This window comes from Staurois parvus, unplaced genomic scaffold (assembly GCF_062004578.1).
Source record: "Staurois parvus isolate SC_StPar_1 unplaced genomic scaffold, SC_StPar_1.0 ptg000175l, whole genome shotgun sequence".
Lineage (NCBI taxonomy): Eukaryota > Metazoa > Chordata > Amphibia > Anura > Ranidae > Staurois > Staurois parvus.
In genome coordinates this window covers 1,626,567-1,646,756 of record NW_028317971.1, presented here as the reverse complement: position 1 = coordinate 1,646,756, position 20,190 = coordinate 1,626,567, and the positions used below count along the sequence as shown (strand labels likewise).

Sequence of the window (20,190 nt, the reverse complement as noted above, 5' to 3'; positions counted from 1 at the left end):
TGACAGCAGGTGCAGGGAGAGGATCCCTTCTCCCACTGTCACAGGGAGAGGGATATCGGGGAGAGAAGGTGGAGATACTGAAATGTGTTATATGTAATGTTCCAAAGGTGAACTTTTCCTTTAAATATTCCCTTGCAATTAGCAGCAGTATTGTCACGCTTGTATGTGAACTTCCTCCATTGGATTTTTGGGTCTGCACGTGACTCCTGCACACCTGAAAGGCAGCCCAATGGTCAAATGAAGAAGTGTGCAAGGAAGGCTAGCAATGATACTAACTTCAAAGCAACAAGGTACAGACTTGATAGGCGGCCCAATGGCCAACTGAAGCAGTTCAGATTGCAGGCTGACAATGTTGCTGGTTATTGCAAGGCAAATGGCTTAGTGTTGTCAACTTAAAGTGGGAACTGCTGTTTAACCACTTCCCAACAACCCTATAGCAAAGGTACTGCTACAAGGTGGCAGGGATGTGCAAAATCATGTACAGTATATATAAGTGATTTGTATTTCCGTGCCACTATTGGCTCCTCGGCATGTCAATCACTCAGTGATCATCAGTGGAGCTGACAGGGAGAGGTCTGTATGTAAACAACACAGATCTCTCCCCTGTCAGCACTGACATGCTGCTTTGTATTGCTATGCAGAGCAATACAAAGCAGCATGTTTACATAGTAAAACACACACAGCACACTATGTAAAACACAACACAGCACACTGTTAACCCTTTGATTGCCCCAGATGTTAACCCCTTCATGCCCAGTGTTATTAGTAGAGTGTCAGTGCTTTTTATTAGCACTGATCACTGTATTAGTGTCACTGGGGATGTCAGTGACAGTTAGTCAGTTCCCACCCAGTGTCAGAATGCCCACCTCAGTCCCACAGTCCCGCAATAAGTCGCTGATTGCCTCCATTACTAGTAAAAATAAATAAAAAATTCAGTATACCACCATTTGTAGACGCTATAACGTTCATGTAAACCAATGCATTTAAAAGTATTGGGATTTTTTTTTTTCAGCAAAGACATGTAGCAGAATACATTTTGGCCTAAATGTTTTTTACTGGGTATGTTTTATAGCAAAAAGTCGAAAATATTGCTCTTTTTGCAAAATTGTCAGCCTTTTTTTGTTTATAGCGCAAAAGATAAAAAATACAGAGGTGATCAAATACAACCAAAGGAAAGCTCTATTTGTTGGGAAAAAAAGGACATAAATTTTATTTATGTACAGCATTGCATGAGCGCGCAATTATCAGTTAAAGTAAAGCAGTCCGTATCACAAAAAATGGCCTGGTCAGGAGGGGAGGCAAATCCTCTGGAGGGCAAGTAGTTAAACTACAGAATGAGTAGTGGACTAATTTGTAACATATCTTTTCTTTCAGATCCTTCCCCACAGAGGTGATAATGTTCAAATCGTGCACCACACAGATCTATCATTAAGAATTGCTAACAGAAGATAATGCATTTTTCATGCATGTCAAAGTGAAGATTTTTTTTATTACTGCTGATTTCAACCAATGTGTTTTTTGTATGTAGTGTTGGGGGGAGGGGGGTCAGGTCTGGGGATTGCTAAAGTTGTAAAATCTATGTACAATATGAAAGGAACTGACACAAGATTAGTGGAAGCACAGAAAAAACAGTATTCTATGTACAGTGCAGTACTAAGCACAAAGCAGCTATAACCTGTGGTTGTTAACTACTTATTTTATATTTTTGTATGTTTTCAATACATGTGATGATGATACTATAAATTATATTGAAGCCATGAAGCAATTTCATTGGTGACATTGCAATGTCACAGAAATATATAAGAAAAGTCCAATCACATTGTTTTTAATAAATGTATAAAATCTTCTAATGGGTATTTTTTTAATTAAACATTTGGTTTGTTTATGCTAAATTACATGGATATGATAGTACAACCCTGCTGGTTCTCTTATGATATATTCTCATATCATGGTCCCCATTAACGAGATTTTATGTCAGATGTTAAATGATGTCTTTGTCCCCACAAAGGAGATTTTTTTCTTGTCTTCCTGTTCTGTCTTACACCGGTTACCTGGAAAGGAAGTGTGGGGAAATCTCTCTTATAGACACACAGGCCATAATAAAACTCTAAGGTGAAACCAATGGAGTAGGAATACTCCACACCGTCAGAAGGGGCAGCGTCTGTGTCTAAAGGAAATGCACTATACCAGACAATCTTTATACATTTGGAATGTTTATTGAAGGTGCCATAAGAACCAACACATTTCAGGGACCTGTGCCTTCATGGCTAATAATAAAACATATTTGATTTTAGTTAATAAACTATATGTAAGATACACATGTATAAACATACATACAAATATATACTGTATATATACATATCCATGCATTCCTCCAAACATCTAGCTCAATACAACAAAAATTATACTGGCAGACCAAGACAAAGATAAGCACACTAGGTCTAAATAGTGATAATGAATGATATAGTAGAATAAAATCAAATTTTCGGATAATTTTTGGATGATAAACATTTGTTGTAATGTTACAGTGTTGCAATAAATATTTCTTAATCAAATGAACTATATATATATATATATATATATATATATATACAGTCAGGTCCATAAATATTGGGACATCGACACAATTCAAACATTTTTGGCTCTATACACCCCCACAATGGATTTGAAATGAAACGAACAAGATGTGCTTTAACTGCAGACTGTCAGCTTTAATTTGAGGGTATTTACATCCAAATCAGGTGAACGGTGTAGGAATTACAACAGTTTGCATATGTGCCTCCCACTTGGTAAGGGACCAAAAGTAATGGGACAGAATAATAATCATAAATCAAAATTTCACTTTTTAATACTTGGTTGCAAATCCTTTGCAGTCAATTACAGCCTGAAGTCTGGAATGCATAGACATCACCAGACGCTGGGTTTCATCCCTGGTGATGCTCTGCCAGGCCTCTACTGCAACTGTCTTCAGTTCCTGCTTGTTCTTGGGGCATTTTCCCTTCAGTTTTGTCTTCAGCAAGTGAAATGCATGCTCAATCGGATTCAGGTCAGGTGATTGACTTGGCCATTGCATAACATTCCACTTCTTTCCCTTAAAAACCTCTTTGGTTGCTTTTGCAGTATGCTTTGGGTCCATCTGTCCATCTGCACTGTGAAGCGGCGTCCAATGAGTTGTGAAGCATTTGGCTGATTATGAGCAGATAATATTCCCGAAACACTTCACAATTCATCCGGCTGCTTTTGTCAGCAGTCACATCATCAATAAATACAAGAGAACCAGTTCCATTGGCAGCCATACATGCCCACGCCATGACACTACCACCACCATGCTTCACTGATGAGGTGGTATGCTTAGGATCATGAGCAGTTCCTTTCCTTCTCCATACTCTTCTCTTCCCATCACTCTGGTACAAGTTGATCTTGGTCTCATCTGTCCATAGGATGTTGTTCCAGAACTGTGAAGGCTTTTTTAGATGTCATTTGGCAAACTCTAATCTGGCCTTCCTGTTTTTGAGGCTCACCAATGGTTTCCATCTTGTGGTGAACCCTCTGTATTCAGTCTGGTGAAGTCTTCTCTTGATTGTTGACTTTGACACACATACACCTACCTCCTGGAGAGTGTTCTTGATCTGGCCAACTGTTGTGAAGGGTGTTTTCTTCACCAGGGAAAGAATTCTTCGGTCATCCACCACAGTTGTTTTCTGTGGTCTTCCAGGTCTTTTGGTGTTGCTGAGCTCACCGGTGCATTCCTTCTTTTTAGGAATGTTCCAAACAGTTGTTTTGGCCACACCTAATGTTTTTGCTATCTCTCTGATGGGTTTGTTTTGTTTTTTCAGCCTAATGATGGCTTGCTTCACTGATAGTGATAGCTCTTTAGATCTCATCTTGAGAGTTGACAGCAACAGATTCCAAATGCATATAGCACACTTGAAATGAACTCTGGACCTTTTATCTGCTCATTGTAATTGGGATAATGAGGGAATAACATACACCTGGCCATAGAACAGCTGAGAAGCCAATTGTCCCATTACTTTTGGTCCCTTACCAAGTGGGAGGCACATATGCAAACTGTTGTAATTCCTACACCGTTCACCTGATTTGGATGTAAATACCCTCAAATTAAAGCTGACAGTCTGCAGTTAAAGCACATCTTGTTTGTTTCATTTCAAATCCATTGTGGTGGTGTATAGAGCCAAAAATGTTAGAATTGTGTCGATGTCCCAATATTTATGGACCTGACTGTATATATATATATATCAGAATCATAAACAATACAGGTAATTGTTACCATCAATGACTATGTGCACACTTAAAAACAAAAAAAAAGTGTCTAAATGATCCTTTACACTTCATTATAAGTGAAGACCAAACAGTTCCAAAGACATCAAAAATTAAGAAAGTCCCTTAAAGTGCAATAATGAATGATTTTTTTTCTCATCCAAAAACAGTGCCAAAAATGTCCAACCGTCACTCAGATAATAATAAGATACTGTACAGGCTTACTAGATAACTATGACCCTCTAGTTAAAAAGAAGTCATAGATAGTATAATCCATATAGTTAGGCATCAATGGCATCCATCCATCTCCTCCACACACCAACACACATCTGCGCTTCCTTGGTCCCACCTTGGTCCTCAGAATTACAAACTCAGGGAAGAGATAAGCACACAAATGCTCCATATATTGTAAAAAGCATCAGGTACCATTATTACACATAAAAATAGGCACTCACATATAGTAAAACAAAGTTGCACTGTAAAATACTGCAATAGCCAATAAACACTGATAACTTCTGGTTCACTTCCGGTACGTGATGACATCAGCAAGATCCTTTTGCTGACATTTTTTATGTCTTTGGGACTGTTTGTTTTTTCTATTGAAGTATAAAGGATCATTTAGACACTGCACAATGTGCACAATTACCTGTATTTTTTTTATATGTCTATTTATATAAGATGTTCATTTTATTAAAATATATTGATCTAGCGCAACACTGTGAAATTACAATTTATGCCACTTAGTGTGATATCTCCTAGTAGTGTTTGCTGCTTATTTTCTTTTCTTTTTTTTATATACACTTATGTGGCTTCCCTTTTTGTAGATAAATATTTGTTACTGAAACTTCCGTATGTTCATCATATCATATACGTATATGAATAGGAAAATTAACAGTATCTTATTGAGTTCAATGTGATAAAAAAAATGCATTATAAAATATTAAGATCAGTGGAATCTTACAACAGTATGTTTTCATTAAGCTGCAAATAGTTACAATGATACCAGCAAGCAAATAGTCAAAATTTTAAATCATGAATGTATTTACAAATTGTATTTCAATTATTCCTAGCCTGTTCCTAGCCTACTGCTATTAATATAAACAATGTTGAAGTTTATAAACTTACTTTGTGATGATCTCTACAAATTTACTTCCTTGGTTTTAATTCCTTGAATTCACAGAGCCTGCTTCTGAACTACAGAGGTAGTGAGAGAAAGAGTTTCAGGAGTCCGTACAGGAATCATTGCTTGCAGGCAGGAATATACTGTACCATTTAAAATGAAGTCCTTAAAAATCATAAGTAAAGCATGCAGAGAATGCAAGAAGTTGTGAAAAGAGATGACAAAGCAGATAAACAGCACTTACAATAAGAAAGAATTTTTTTCAAGAAAGCTTATATTGAGTTGGCAGATGTGTGATCGGTATGCAGGCAGGGGTGTATTTACCACAAGGCAAACAAGGCATTTGCCTAGGGCGCCACTTTTCAGGGGGGCAGCACCGCCCCCTGGAAGAAGCCTTACTTTCATCATTCACTGTGTGCACTGTTAGTAATACGGAGTCATGTCAGAGCTTACTGAGCTTCAAAGAGGGCAAATTGTTGGTGCCCACTTAGCTGGTGCCTCTGTGACTGAAGTTGCGAAGTTATTTGTCATATTGCGAGGTACCGTATCAAAGGTTATTACGGCATATACAGTTTCTGAGAAGACGTCATCTGATACTGTACGTATAAGCATGGTTAACATGGTCAACTGACTGAAAGAGACAAGAAAACATTGCACAGGATTGTGACCAAGATAAGAACACAACTGCTGCAACAGTTGCTGGCTGCCCTAGTCTGGTGACAGTGGGACTGGCATGGCAGCAATCAGGAGCAATGATGATGGCATACACTGCTCTGGTGACACTGTACTGGTGTGGTTATGGATCAGGGACACTGTAGCTGGCTTACATTGGTCTAGTGACACTATGACCAGTGTGGCTAGCATTCAGGGATACTGTAGTTGGCTTAAATTGATTTTGTGACACTTTTGTGACACTTTGACTGGTGTGGCTATCAATCAGTGTGGCTGTGGCTGGCTTACACCAGTCTGTTGACCAGTGTGGCTAATGATCAGGGAGACTGTAGCTGGCTCTGGTACACAGTAAAATTTTCTGCAGGTGATCACATTGGGGAACACTCTGTTTCCTCTCATAGCTGTGCCTGACCACATGGCAGGCATTCAGAGGAGGTGTTTTTAACTAAGGGATGACAAGCTGCCACGTTCTTATTCACAAGTTGAAAATCTATTAAAAAAACTGCATGAAAGCAAATAAAATGTGCATTTTCATACACTTACATAGACTTCAGTGGACCAGAAAATGCATATGAATGCATCAACAATCGAATGCACAGATTTGAATGGCCTCACTTCACTCTGGATGTGATTTTGTGACACATCTGTTTCTATGCAGTACAAAGTGCACATAAAAACAGAAAAGGTGTGAACCAGGTCTTACAATGTGGCATCCAGGTATCAAATGTAGCGCCACCCCTGAAGGAGCTGCTTGAATGTTTTCCATGGGATTCCCCTTGCTTCACCTCACAGCCAGACACACACATATACATCCACTCGTTGTCTTCAATAACCAGTCTAGGGAATGTTTTGTTTTTGGAGTTTTATTGTAGAACTGGAATATCCCTATTTATTGCAAAGTTTGCTTGAAAGGCTATATACCAGTGTGCAGAGGGCCCTTCAGAATTTCTAGTGTTAATATGTGGTTGCACCTCTTTAGCACCTGATGGATAAATGCATGCACTAGCTGTTGGGATTTGAGCACAGGTATATCTTGTTTGTTGTATTGTTGGGTTAGTAGCCAGACCTGAACCTGGTAGCTCTCCCCCACTTTGTCTTTTCCCCTATATTGGCAGTATGTCCACAGTAGCATTTGTGTAGGCAGAGCAGAGTAGGACTGGCCATAGAGGGATTACTTTGACGCAGTTGGCCAGCTTAAGCATGTATTGCAATATGTGTGAACTGAATATCTCTATTTATTGCATAGTCTGCTTGAAAGGGTATATACCAGTGTGCAGAGGGTCCTTCAGAATTTCTAGTGTTAATATGTGGTTACACCCCTTTAGCACCTGATGGATAAATGCATGCACTAGCTGTTGGGATTTGAGCACAGGTATCTCTTGTTTATTGTAGAACTGGGAAGAGTGTTGGGGAATTGTAGTAGGATACTCCAAAATTAGAACTATTCATACTGAGGACATCTAGCTGATCTCTTAGTTGAACACTTATGAAGTCTTGGCTGACAGTAGATAGCAGACTTCTTTTGTAACATATAGTAGCAGGTAGTTTTAAGTGTGAGCAATGTCCCTTTTTGCAGTAGTAGTAGTTAAAGGGCTGAGCTCCTCAGATATAAGCCATTTATGACAGACTCCCAAAGTTAACAAAGCTGAGCAAAGTCCCTCTGCAGTAGCAACAATCGAACAAGCTCTAAAGAACACTAGCCAGTGTTCCCTTTTTCCAGACCCTTGCAGACTATCAAGCACCAAGGGAGGTATCAAGCACACAGAGTCCCCAAATTCCTCAATATCAGTACTCACAAGGACAGAATGGTTGCATCCTTCCAATCTTCCAAGTGAAACCCTCCAGTGATACCAGACAGAGCTTTGGCAGACAGCTTCCCTCAGCTAGCTTACTGAAAAACCAGGGTCACTCTATCTAACTTCAGGCCCTCAGGTCGATCCACCTGATGCCACATGGCAGCCTGTTGCCAGGCAAGGCAACCTGCCTCCAGCCTGGCTTAGTGCAATCCACTCCCAGGAAAGATACTGAACCCATGTGCTCTCAGAATATAAATACCACTTCCAGCATGCAATGGGGTCACCCTCTCCTGTAATTGACCCAGGCTGTATCCATATTCATGCTTTGCATTTGCCTAGCCCCTACCCATGTTCTGGAAGGCTCTCATAGCTTCCTGAAGGTGGGCAGAACTGAGACAAACTCCAACAGCACCAGAGCAGCACGAGCAGACCTGACTAATCAATCACAGCAGTCTGTTAAGCAGAATACCACAACAAATCTACCTGTCAGCCTTTCTGCTACGCAGAGAAACACGGCTATGCTTAACCTAACTATACACATCCTAGCACCTGACTAGGAGGATGCGTTACTTTAACTGACAATTGTGCGGTCATGCAATGCTGCACCCAAATGAAATTTACGTCCTTTCCAACAAATATAGCTTTCTTTCGGTAGTATTTGATCACCTATGCTTTTTTTCTTTTTTGCGCTATAAACAAAAAAGGACCAACAATTTTGAGAAAAAAACAATGTTTGACTTTTTGCTATTAAACATATCCAATAAAAAAATTTTAAAAATCAAATTTCATCATAAATTTAGGGCAAAACGTATTCTGCTACTTGTCTTTGCTAAAAAAAATCCCAATACGTGTAAATTAACTGGTTTACATGAAAGTTATAGTGTTTACAAATGGCGCTATATATACTTGATTTTTTTTTTTAATAGTAATGGCGGCAATCAGCGACTTATAGCGGAACTGCGGCGGGCATTCTTACACTGGGGGGGGGACTGACTAACTGTCACTGACACCCCCAGTGAAACCAATACAGTGATCAGTGCTAATAAAAAGCACTAATGGCACTGGGCAGAAAAGGGTTAACATCTGGGGTGATCAAAAGGTTAACTGTGTGCTGTGTGTGTTTTATTATGGGGCTGTGTCTGTGCTTTCCACTGTAAGCACGCTGCTTTGTACGGCTCTGCTATGCAGAGCCCTACAAAGCAATGTGCTGGAGCTGACAGGGGAGAGAACTGTATTGTTTGCATACAGTTCTCTCCCCCCATCGGTATTACTAGGCGATCACCGTGTGCCAGCGAGTAATCACCAGGCAGGACTCGGTGATTGACAGCCGAGGTCGCAAATAGTGGCGTGGGTAGGGCATGTGCTTCCTACCCAGAAATGCAAAATTACGTATATATACATGATTTTGCCCACCCCTGCCGCCCTGTAGCAGTATTTCTGCTATAGAGTGGCTGTAAAGTGGTTAAAATGGTACTAAACCCCAAAGCAGACATTTATTATATTGCACCTTATCATTTTTAGACATGATGGCTGTATTAGTTTTAATTTTATGCTTTCTTTCCTTTATTTGCAGCTGATGAACTAGCCAGTATTTGTTTTTGTTTTTTTCAAAAGGACAAGTTCTCATGCAGATTACCAGTTAGAGGGTTGAGACAAACTATTGACCACAGACAGGGGCGCTTACAATGATCAGCTTTTATTTATGTAAAACCTTTTTCCCAAAAGGAAAAAAAACTGTTGTAACTGCTTATAAAGTGTGAGCTGGAGTTTTTTCCTCTATTTGTTAGTGTATCTAAATCTGCTAGTACATCCAACACCCCCTTACCCCAAACTGGCAATGCTGCTGTCTAAAAGGTGCCCCCTGTGCTCATTCATTCAGAGTGGGGCCACTCTAATACAGGACATGTGTTACCGGACAGATCACCAGATGAAAAAGCCTAAAGAAAACAACTAATGTTGCCACCAAGGAAATAAAAAAGATGGCCGCACACCACAATGGGATGCCGTATAGTGCTTCTTTATTCCACAAAATGACAGGTAAAACAGCATAGGATTCCAAGGATTGTAATGCGTTTTACACATTATAGTGCTTAGTCACATACTATACTGTGGTAAATGCATTAACATTCTTGGAATCTTGTGCTGTTTTACCAGTCATTTTTTTTTTTTGCATAAAGAAGCACTATAAGGCGTCCTGTTGTGGTGTGCGGCAATCACTTTTCATATCCTTGGTTTAACATGGTGGCATGGCGGGCTAGCACCTGTCAGAAGGGAGTAATGACGGGATTGGCTTTTCTGCTCACCTGGAGTAGTGTTTCTTTCATGTTGGTTTGATATTGGGTTTTGGATTTAATACCACCGGATTGTGCCTGAAATGTAATCATATCTGACTATTTTTAATATATTTATAAACTATATAGGGTCTTGGATTAAAAATCCCATTTCAGTCTTTGCAGATGACACCAAGCTGTGCAGTGGAATAACGTCCTTACAGGATGTCTCCAACTTACAAGCCGACCTCAATGCACTGTTTAATTGGGCAACTATGTGGCAAATGAGGTTTAATGTTGATAAATGTAAGGTTATGCACTTGGTGGCTAAGAATATGCATGCATCATACATACTAGGGGGGTACAACTGGGGGAATCAATGGTGGAGAAGGATCTGGGAGTTCTGGTAGATCACAAGCTTAATAATAATAATAATAATAATGGCATGCAATGCCGAGCTGCGGTTTCTAAAGTGAGCAAAATCCTCTCTTGTATTAAAAGAGGTATAGACTCCAGAGAGAGAAATATCATATTACCCCGATACAAATCATTAGTAATACCTCATCTGGAATAAGCAGTTCAGTTTTGGGCACAAAAAAACATTGGGGAACTGGAGAAAGTACAGAGAAGGGCAACCAAACTGATACGAGGCATGGAGGAGCTCAGCTATGAGTAAAGATTAGAGGAACTGAATTTATTCTCTCTTGAGAAGAGGAGATTAATGGGGGATATGATCAACATGTATAAATACATCAGTGGTTCATATAGTGAACTCGGTGTGGAGCTATTCACCCTGAGGTCATCACAGAGGACAAGGGGGCACTCTTTACATCTGGAGGAAAATAAATGTAATCTCCAAACACGGAAAGGTTTCTTCACAGTGAGAGCTGTGAAAATGTGGAATAGACTCCCTCAATAGTTGGTTCTGGCCAGCTCTGTGGATTGCATTAAAAAAGGCTTAGATTCTTTCTTAGATACACAGAATATAACTGGATACTAACATTTATAGGTAAAGTTGATCCAGGGAATATCTGATTGCCTCTCGGGGGATCAGGAAGGATTTTTTTCCCCTGCAGGAGCAAATTGGATCATGCTTTGCTAGGCTTTTTTGCCTTCATCTGGATCAACTGTGGGTATAGGATTATAACTTTTTTTTTTTTTTTTAATGGTTGAACTGGATGAACTTTTGTCTTTTTTCAGCCAGACTAACTATGTAACTATGTAGCTATTATTATATAGGATTTATATAGCGCCAAAAATTTTCAGAGCTTTACTATCTGCATTTGATCGTGTTTAAACGTACAGAAAAAATCTTTCCACAGAATTAAATAAAACATTCTGCAATTTTATACTGACGGTAGGAATCATCTGATCTGTAAAAATAATATACACATCCAAAATTTTAACATACTGTACTTGTTTCAAGTTTTTTCCAACTGCAGACCAATTCCTTGTCTTTGCCAGAATAAGCAAATTAATTGCATGAGGGTGACATTACCTGCCCTGGAAACTGTTTTGTCAGAGATTTTACAGCAGCAGGAATTACGCAAAAAAAAGGGCAAGGGAAAATTTCTTTAAGTCTTGCATACCCCTGACTTCTGATGGCCTGCACGGTACGTCTGGCAATGTGCGTAAGTAGAGTTTGCGGTATAGGCTCTCATTTCTAGTAGTGTGCCATGACACTGTGACCTTTGAATGTGCATGAATAACCAATGACACTGGTTAACATATTCCAATGTCATTCTAATTAGCAGAAAAAGAAATCCAGGGCCCAGTACCTCTCTGACCTGTGGAAAAGTTAGTTTCTAATCCTGCCTATGCAATTAGTCTGCAAAATGCATATATAATTTAACGATTGCTGGGAACACTGTATAGTGCCACAAAACATCTCTTAATAATGATTTATGAGCGCTAATCTTTCCAACGGTTTCCATAAACAGAAGCATATTTGTATGAAAAAGCCAAAATGAAATATAGTCTAGCGTCTGCCCCACCAAAATGTATACGTTTTACCTTGTGGTGTTCTGAATGATCAGCATTCGTAGAAGAACATTGCTTACCGGCATGGCAATAAAGAAAAAAGATTTGGGATTTCAAAGAACCTGGCTGCCATGTGTCGAATCTTTCCAGCTTTATTTTTACTTAAAGAGACTTTGTCACCAACTTCAAAAAATGCAGGTTTAAGGTTTCTATAAATTATGCTTTATTTACTTGAAAGGTGCCTTTGAACTTGCTAGAATATTTGACTATTCCATTAGTCATTTCCCTAGCAGAGCCTCCTCTCTACTTGCATGTCATAGGTTTCTTCTCTTCTGGGAATGTCTCATTACCGTCTGTGCTGGCATTGCTCCTCCACTCTTCCCCTCACCTCCCTACATAACCTTGTGTGTAATTGTGGTGGGAGAGATAAAAGCAATGCTATAGACTGTCACAACTCTGAGTTTCCCTGGCTGCTAACATCACTTTCAAGATGGCAGCAGCCAGTTTCAGAGCCTTAGGATGTGCATACAAGAATGGCTTTTACAGGTAAATAATATGCATCACACACATTTAACACATGTCTAATCTTAGGAGAATATTTTTGATGAAATGAATGGTCTAGTGATATGGTCTTTTTAAAGTGTATGTACAGCCAAAACCTTTTTTTTTTTAGCTTTGGATAGTCTAGGGAAGAATTAAAACCCATATCAGGTTACTTTTTGCTATCTGTGTCCCCCTTCTGAGATATTCATTCACTTCTTTTCCTGAAAACACAACAGGAAATGAAAGAAAATCTAAGCAAACTGCAATGGGCAGCACAGTGGTTGAATGGTTAGCACTTTTGCCTGGCAGTACTAGGGTCATTGGTTCAAATCCCAACCATGGCACCACCTGCCTGGAGTTTGCATGTTCTCCCTGTGCCCCTATGTGGGTTTCCTCCGGGTATTCCAGTTTCCTCCCACACTCCTCAAGACATGCTGGTAGGTTAATTGGCTTCTGTCTAAACTGGCCCTAGTATGTGTATGTATGAATCTGAGTTAGGGACCTTAGATTGTACACCCCTTGAGGGTTAGGGACTGATGTGAATGTATAATATATATGTAAAGTACTGTTTAAATTGACAGCGCTACGTATATAAGTACCTGTCATACATAAATAAATAAAGAAGAATTCTAGTCTTCGACAGTTGTCACCAGTATCTCAGATGATTCCCCATAGGATGATTTTTCGTCACCTGTTCCTCTAGTGACAGCTCTAAATTTTTGCTACCCCCTTGCTTTTTGTTTAGGTGACAAGAAAAAAACGGGTGATCGCCCAAGCAGGGACACAAACTGCAAGAAAAAAAAATATACAGAATTTCTAACCCTTATCAACTTTATATAGATTTTGAAAAACAATTTGCCCTTACATACTTCACATGCATATATGTGCCTATGAAATTCCTGTTAAGGAGGAATATCGTTTTCAATACATTTATTATATTAATGAGCCAGCTTGGGTGGTCACTATGAGATTCAGATTCGGATTGGACCTGGGTTTAAGGAAGAAATGATTGATGATGGATGTACATTGAAGGACATTAACAAAGTTATCATTATTTTTTTAATTGTTATGTAATTAAAGAACTTTTTATGGTGTGGGTGTGTTTATTTACATTTAAGGCAGCCCATACATTGTTCACTTTTTTTCATTCGACCAGTGTGTTGAATGAAAAAAATGATCTGATTCTCCTATCCACACATTCCAGGTGGAGGGAGGAATCCTTCCCACTGTGGTATTGTATTCTGACAATGGGGAGCCTTCCCTGCCATTAGAATACATCTATCAGTGTTTCCAGCTGTAGCAGGTGGCACTGGTCATTAGAGAAAAACCTGACAGGCTGGTTGTATGCACACAAGTCAATCAATAGATCCACTTGTGTACAACCAGCCTGCCCATACATGGATCGAAATTCATCTGGTCACTGCAGAACCTGCTGAATTTTGTCCCATGTATGGCTTGACTTTCTGTCTAAATTAGTGATAAGGGGTACTAATGCACCTCTGTACTCATTCCCCTCCCCTTTGTCTAGATAACACTTGGTTGGAAATTTAAAAAGAACACCATACAGTTTTAGAGGAAAAGAACAGCGTGGGGTTCCCTTAAAATTCGAACCAGATCCTTATCCAGGCATGCAGCCTGGGTGGCCTGGAAATGTAGGGCAGCAGGTGTGCATCACCCTTATCCTGAACCAGACCAGACCACATGCCTTCAACATTGAGGGAGTAACTAGCTAGGAGGGAGAACAAAGTCTCCCCTTTTTTTGTAAGGCATCTTGTTCAACTGTTAAGGGAAAAAGGGCCCGTTATTAACGGGAACTCAAACCATTACCTGGAAGCTGCCTCCAAAGGGAATGTGAAAATAACTCACTAAGAGTTAAATGAAAAGAAATATAGCACACTGTGAAGTCTTTTCATCATATTACAAATAACAAAACAATTTTAAAAATGTTACTATGTTCCCTGGTGTAAATCTATCATCAATCACGTAATCTAGCAATGTAAATCTGATATCACTCACAACGTCCAGTGATGTTACATTTTCCCACCGCACTCTCATTGTTAAATGACAGATCCTCAGCACTGTGATAATATAACTGTTAGATACAGTAATTAACGAAGAATTTACATCAGTTGTCAACTTGAATGATGATGGATTTGCATTGAGGGACAGTAACAACATATTTTGTTATTGTTTCTTTTGTAAAGTAATTCATTTATTTCTAAATGTGTAATAAATATACAGTTGTGACCAAAATTATTCAACCCCCACTGAAATTGAGTGTTTTGGCCAGTTTGACATTGCTTTTGATCATTCAGTCATCTTGCTTACATTTACATTAAAGAGGCACTTGTAGGTCAGACAAATATAACATAACAGTTATAATGAAATAACCACAAATGTCTTTTCTGTGCTCACAGCATTATCAGTTTTATTCAACCCCCAAGTGACATTCAATCTTAGTACTTAGTACAGCATCCTTTTACAGTTATAACAGCTTTTAAACGTGAAGCATAGCTTGACACAAGTGTCTTGCAGCGATCTACGGGTATCTTCGCCCATTCTTCATGGGCAAAGGCCTCCAGTTCAGTCACATTCTTAGGCTTGCGCACTGCAACTGCTTTCTTTAAGTCCCACCAGAGGTTCTCAATCGGATTTAAGTCTGGTGACTGCGATGGCCACTCCAAAATGTTCCAGCCTTTCCTCTGCAACCATGCTCTAGTGGACTTGGAGGTATGCTTGGGATCATTGTCCTGTTGAAAGGTCCAACGTCTCCCAAGCCTCAGGTGTGTGACGGACTGCATCACGTTTCCATCCAATATCTCCTGGTACTGAAGAGAATTCATGGTACCTTGCACACGCTGAAGCTTCCCTGTACCTGCAGAAGCAAAACAGCCCCAAAGCATGATTGACCCTCCACCATGCTTCACAGTAGGCAAGGTGTTCTTTTCATCAAAGGCCTTGTTCTTCCTCCTCCAAACATAGCGTTGATCCATGGGCCCAAACAGTTCTAATTTTGTTTCATCAGTCCACAGAACACTATCCCACAACTTTTGTGGTTTGTCCACATGGCTTTTGGCATACTCTTCTTATTCTTTGGAGACAGCAAGGGGGTACGCCTGGGAGTTCTGGCACGGAGGCCTTCATTACGCAGTGTGCGTCTTATTGTCTGGGCTGAAACTTCTGTACCCACATCTGACAAATCTTTTCTCAGTTCCTCAGCAGTCACACGGGGACTTCTCTCCACTCTACGCTTCAGGTAGCGCACAGCAGTCGAAGTCAGCATCTTCTTTCTGCCACGACCAGGTAGCGTTTCAACAGTGCCCTTTGCCTTGAATTTGCGAATGATGCTTCCTAAGGTGTCTCTTGGTATGTTTAACATCTTTGCAATCTTCTTATAGCCATTGCCCTTCCTGTGAAGAGAAATCACCTCTTCTCTTGTCTTCCTGGACCATTCTCTTGCCTTCACCATGTTTGTAACCACACCAGTAAATGTCTAGAAGGAGCTGAGTATCACAGTCATTTTAAAGCTGCCTAATTGGTGCTTATTATGCTTGATTGCTGCTCGGTGACATCCACAGGTGTTTTCAATACCTGATGGAAAGCACCTGTATGAACCTCTGTTCTTCAGAGTGGTAGTCTTTAAGGGGTTGAATAATTGTGGCAATGAAGAAACCACATAAGAACCATTTACTACTGTATTACATAAACAATTGATGTCATTTTAGTTGCATTTGGGTAGTTACAACGTCCTTGTAGGATTTGATTCTGAATACAATTCCAAATGTACACTATAGTCCCTAAACCCCTTTACAGCATTGGGGGTTGAATAATTTTGGTCACAACTGTATGTGGTAGCATAAAAAGTGGGCTTTAATGTCCAGCCAACAGACATGTCCTTCCATGGCAGCCTGAGGTTCTGTGTTGAGAGCTTACTGCACACACCCCAAACACTGAATTCACTCTTATTTTCACTCCTCCCCATTAATTGCCTGTGAATTGCACCATCAGAATGCAATAGGTGGATGAGAGGGTATCAACAACAATAATTGTAACTAAAGTAGAAAACCCTTGTAATACAGGTAACAATGCAAATCAACAGGGTGGCCTAACTACTGACAGCAACAAATCCCCATGGCAGCAACAAGTACAATACACAGAAATGGCCAAAGGACTTCCCACCACACTGTTGCTTCACAGATGTCCTCCTAATGACAGTCTGTCCTCGAGATGGAGCTCTGGCAGGCTGGATAAAGGTTGATGCACAGTAGGTTGCTCTGTCCTGACTGGATGATGGTGGGTGGGATGTGGTTATTCTCATATTGTTTTTTACATATTGTTATATTCAGAATACATCTTGGAACATATCCATGGAATTTACTTTAGATGGATGAGTCCATATATGAATATACCTGCTACTTGTCCCTTGAGTAAGTGAGTGACCGGTTGTTGGTTATGTTTGGAATTCATTATCCCCTTTTCTTCTCCCTGTTCGATCTCCCTTGGCTGCAAGCCTACAACCCACCCCAATGAAGTCCTTTGGTCCCCACAGAAATAGAATATATATATATACAGTTGCAAGAAAAAGTATGTGAACCCCTTGGGATTACGTGGAGTTTTGCATGAATTGGGCATAAAATGTGCTCTGAACGTCATCTAAGTCACAACAATAGAAGAACACAGTCTGCTGAACATAATACTACACAAACATTAGATGTTGCCATGGTGTAATTGCACATAACATGTAAACATTCACAGTGCAGGGTGGAAAAAGTATGTGAACCTTTGGACTTAATAACTGGTTGACCCTCCTTTGGCAGCAATAACCTCAACCAAACGTTTCCTGTAGTTGCAGATCAGACCTGCACAATGATCTGGAGTAATTTTGGACCACTCCTCTTCACAAAACTGTTTCAGTGTAGCAATTATTCTTGGGATGTCTGGTGTGAATCGCTCTCTTAAGGTCATGCCACAGCATTTCAGTCGGGTTGAGGTCAGGACTCTGACTGGGCCACTCCAGAAGGCGTATTCTGTGCTGTTGCAGCCAATTGTTTGTTGAATTACTTGTATGCTTTGGGTCATTGTCCTGTTGCATCACCCATCCTCTGCGGAGCTTCAGTTGGTGGACAGATGGTCGTACGTTTTCCTGCAAAATGTCTTGATAAACTCTGGAATTCTTTTTCCCATCAATGACAACAATCCGTCCAGGCCCTGAGGCAGCAAAGCAACCCCAAACCATGATGCCCCCTCCGCCATGTTTTACAGTGGGGATGAGGTTTTGATGTTGGTGTGCTGTGCCTTTTTTTCTCCACACATAGTGTTGTGTGTTCTTCCCAAACAACTCAATCTTGGTTTCATCTGTCCACAGTATATTTTGCCAGTAGTGCTGTGGAACATCCAGGTGCTCTTTTGCAAACTTCAAATGTGCTGTAATATTCTTTTTGGACAGCAATGGCTTCCTCCGTGGTGTCCTCCCATGTACTCCATTCTTGTTTAATGTTTTCCTTATTGTAGATGTGTCAACAAAAATGTTTGCATGTGCCAGAAATTTCTGTAGGTCTTTAGCTGACACTCTGGGATTCTTCTTTACCTCATGCAGCATTCTACACTGTGCTCTTGCAGTCATTTTTACAGGACGACCACGCCTAGGGAGAGTAGCAACAGTGCTAAACTTTCTCCGTTTGTAGACAGTCTGTCTTACCGTGGACACATGAACATCAAGGCTTTTGGAGATACTTTTGTAACCCTTTCCAGCTTCATGCAAGTCAACAATTCTTGATCGTAGGTCTTCTGAGAGCTCTTTTCTGCGATGCATGGTTCACATCAGACAGTGCTTCTTGAAACCAGTAAACCCAAAACAGGTGTGTGTTTTTTAAGGGCAGGACAGCTGTCAGCAACACATCCAATATCATCACACTGATTGGAGACAAGGTTGGCTCACTCCTGGCTCCAATTAGCTCTGGGAGAAGTCATTAAGCTAGGGCCTCACATACTTTTTCCTCCCTGCACTGTGAATGTTTACATGTTATGTGCAATTAAACCATGGCAACATCTAATGTTTGTGTAGTATTATGTTCAGCAGACTGTGTTCTTCTATTGTTGTGACTTAGATGACGTTCAGAGCACATTTTATGCCCAATTCATGCAAAACTCCACGTAATCCCAAGGGGTTCACATACTTTTTCTTGCAACTGTATATATATATATATATATATATATATACACACACACTATTTTGCCAAATGTACAGAGGCAACCCCTCCAAATCATTGAATTCAGTTGTTCCAATCACCTCCATGGCCACAGGTGTATAAAATCAAGCACCTAGGCATGCAGACTGCTTCTACAAACATTTGTGAAAGAATGGGTCGCTCTCAGGAGCTCAGTGAATTCAAGCGTTGTGCCGTGATAGGTTGCCACCTGTGCAAAAAGTTCAACTGTGAAATTTCCTTGCTACTAAATATTCCACAGTCAACTATTAGTGGTATTATAACAAAGTGGAAGCAGCTGGAAACAACAGCAACTCAACCACGAAGTGGAAAGCAATGTAAAATGACAGAGTAGGGTCAGCGCATGCTGAAGAGTACAGTGCGCAGAAGTCGCCAACTGTCTGCAGTCAGTTAGCTAAAGACCTCCAAACTTTGTGTGGTCTTCAGATTAGCACAACAATCCCTAGAGAGCACTGCATCCAAGCCTTACCTCACAAAGTGCAATGCAAAGCGTTGGATGCAGTGGTGGTGTAAAGCACGCCTCCACTGGACTCTTGAGCAGTGGAGGCGTGTTCTCTGGAGTGATGAATCACGCTTCTTTGTTTGGCAATCTGATGGATGTGTCTGGGTTTGGCGGTTGGCAGTAGAATGGTACTTGCCTGACTGCATTGTGCCAAGTGTAAAGTTTAGTGGACGGGGGAATATGGTGTGGAGTTGTTTTTCAGGGGTTGTGCTTGGTCCTTTAGTTCTAATGAAAGGAACTCTTAAAGCATCAGCATACCAAAACATTTTGGACAATTTCATGCTCACAATTTTGTGGGAACAGTTTGGGGATGGCCCCTTCCTGTTCCAACATGTCTGCGCACCAGTTCACAAAGCAAGGTTCATAAAGACATGGATGTGCGAGTTTGGGATGGCAGAACTTAATTTGTCCTGACCTCAACCCGACAGAACACCTTTGGGATGAATTAAAGCGGAGACTGCGAGCCAGGCCTTCTCGTCCGACATCAGTGCCTGACCTCACAAATGCGTTTCTGGAAGAATGGTCAAACATTCCCATAGACACACTCCTAAACCTTGTGGACAGACTTCCCAGAAGAGTTGAAGATATTAAAGCTGCAAAGGGTGGGCCAACTCAATATTGAACCCTACAGACTAAGACTGGGATGCCATTAAAGTTCATGTGCATGTAAAGGCAGCGCCCCAATACTTTTGGAAATATAGTGTATATATATATATATATAAAATTAATTTTTTTAATGCTGTCAACTCGGGTCAGAAGAATGTGAGTTTTAAAAAGAAGTCGGTTTTGTGCTAGTCTGGTG

General features: G+C 40.4%; 1 protein-coding gene across 1 annotated transcript in view; it reads left to right on the top strand.

Annotated features, from left to right (window-relative positions):
* The window catches only part of LOC149462377 (uncharacterized), a 459,390-nt gene extending 457,544 nt beyond the window's left edge, over positions 1 to 1,846 (top strand). Inside the window, exon 102 of the mRNA XM_089676871.1 lies at positions 1,375 to 1,846. Coding sequence (XP_089532997.1) covers positions 1,375 to 1,394 — 20 coding nt within the window. The 3' untranslated portion in view covers positions 1,395 to 1,846. The remainder of the gene's footprint in view (positions 1 to 1,374) is intronic.
* Positions 1,847 to 20,190: the final 18,344 nt, after the last annotated feature.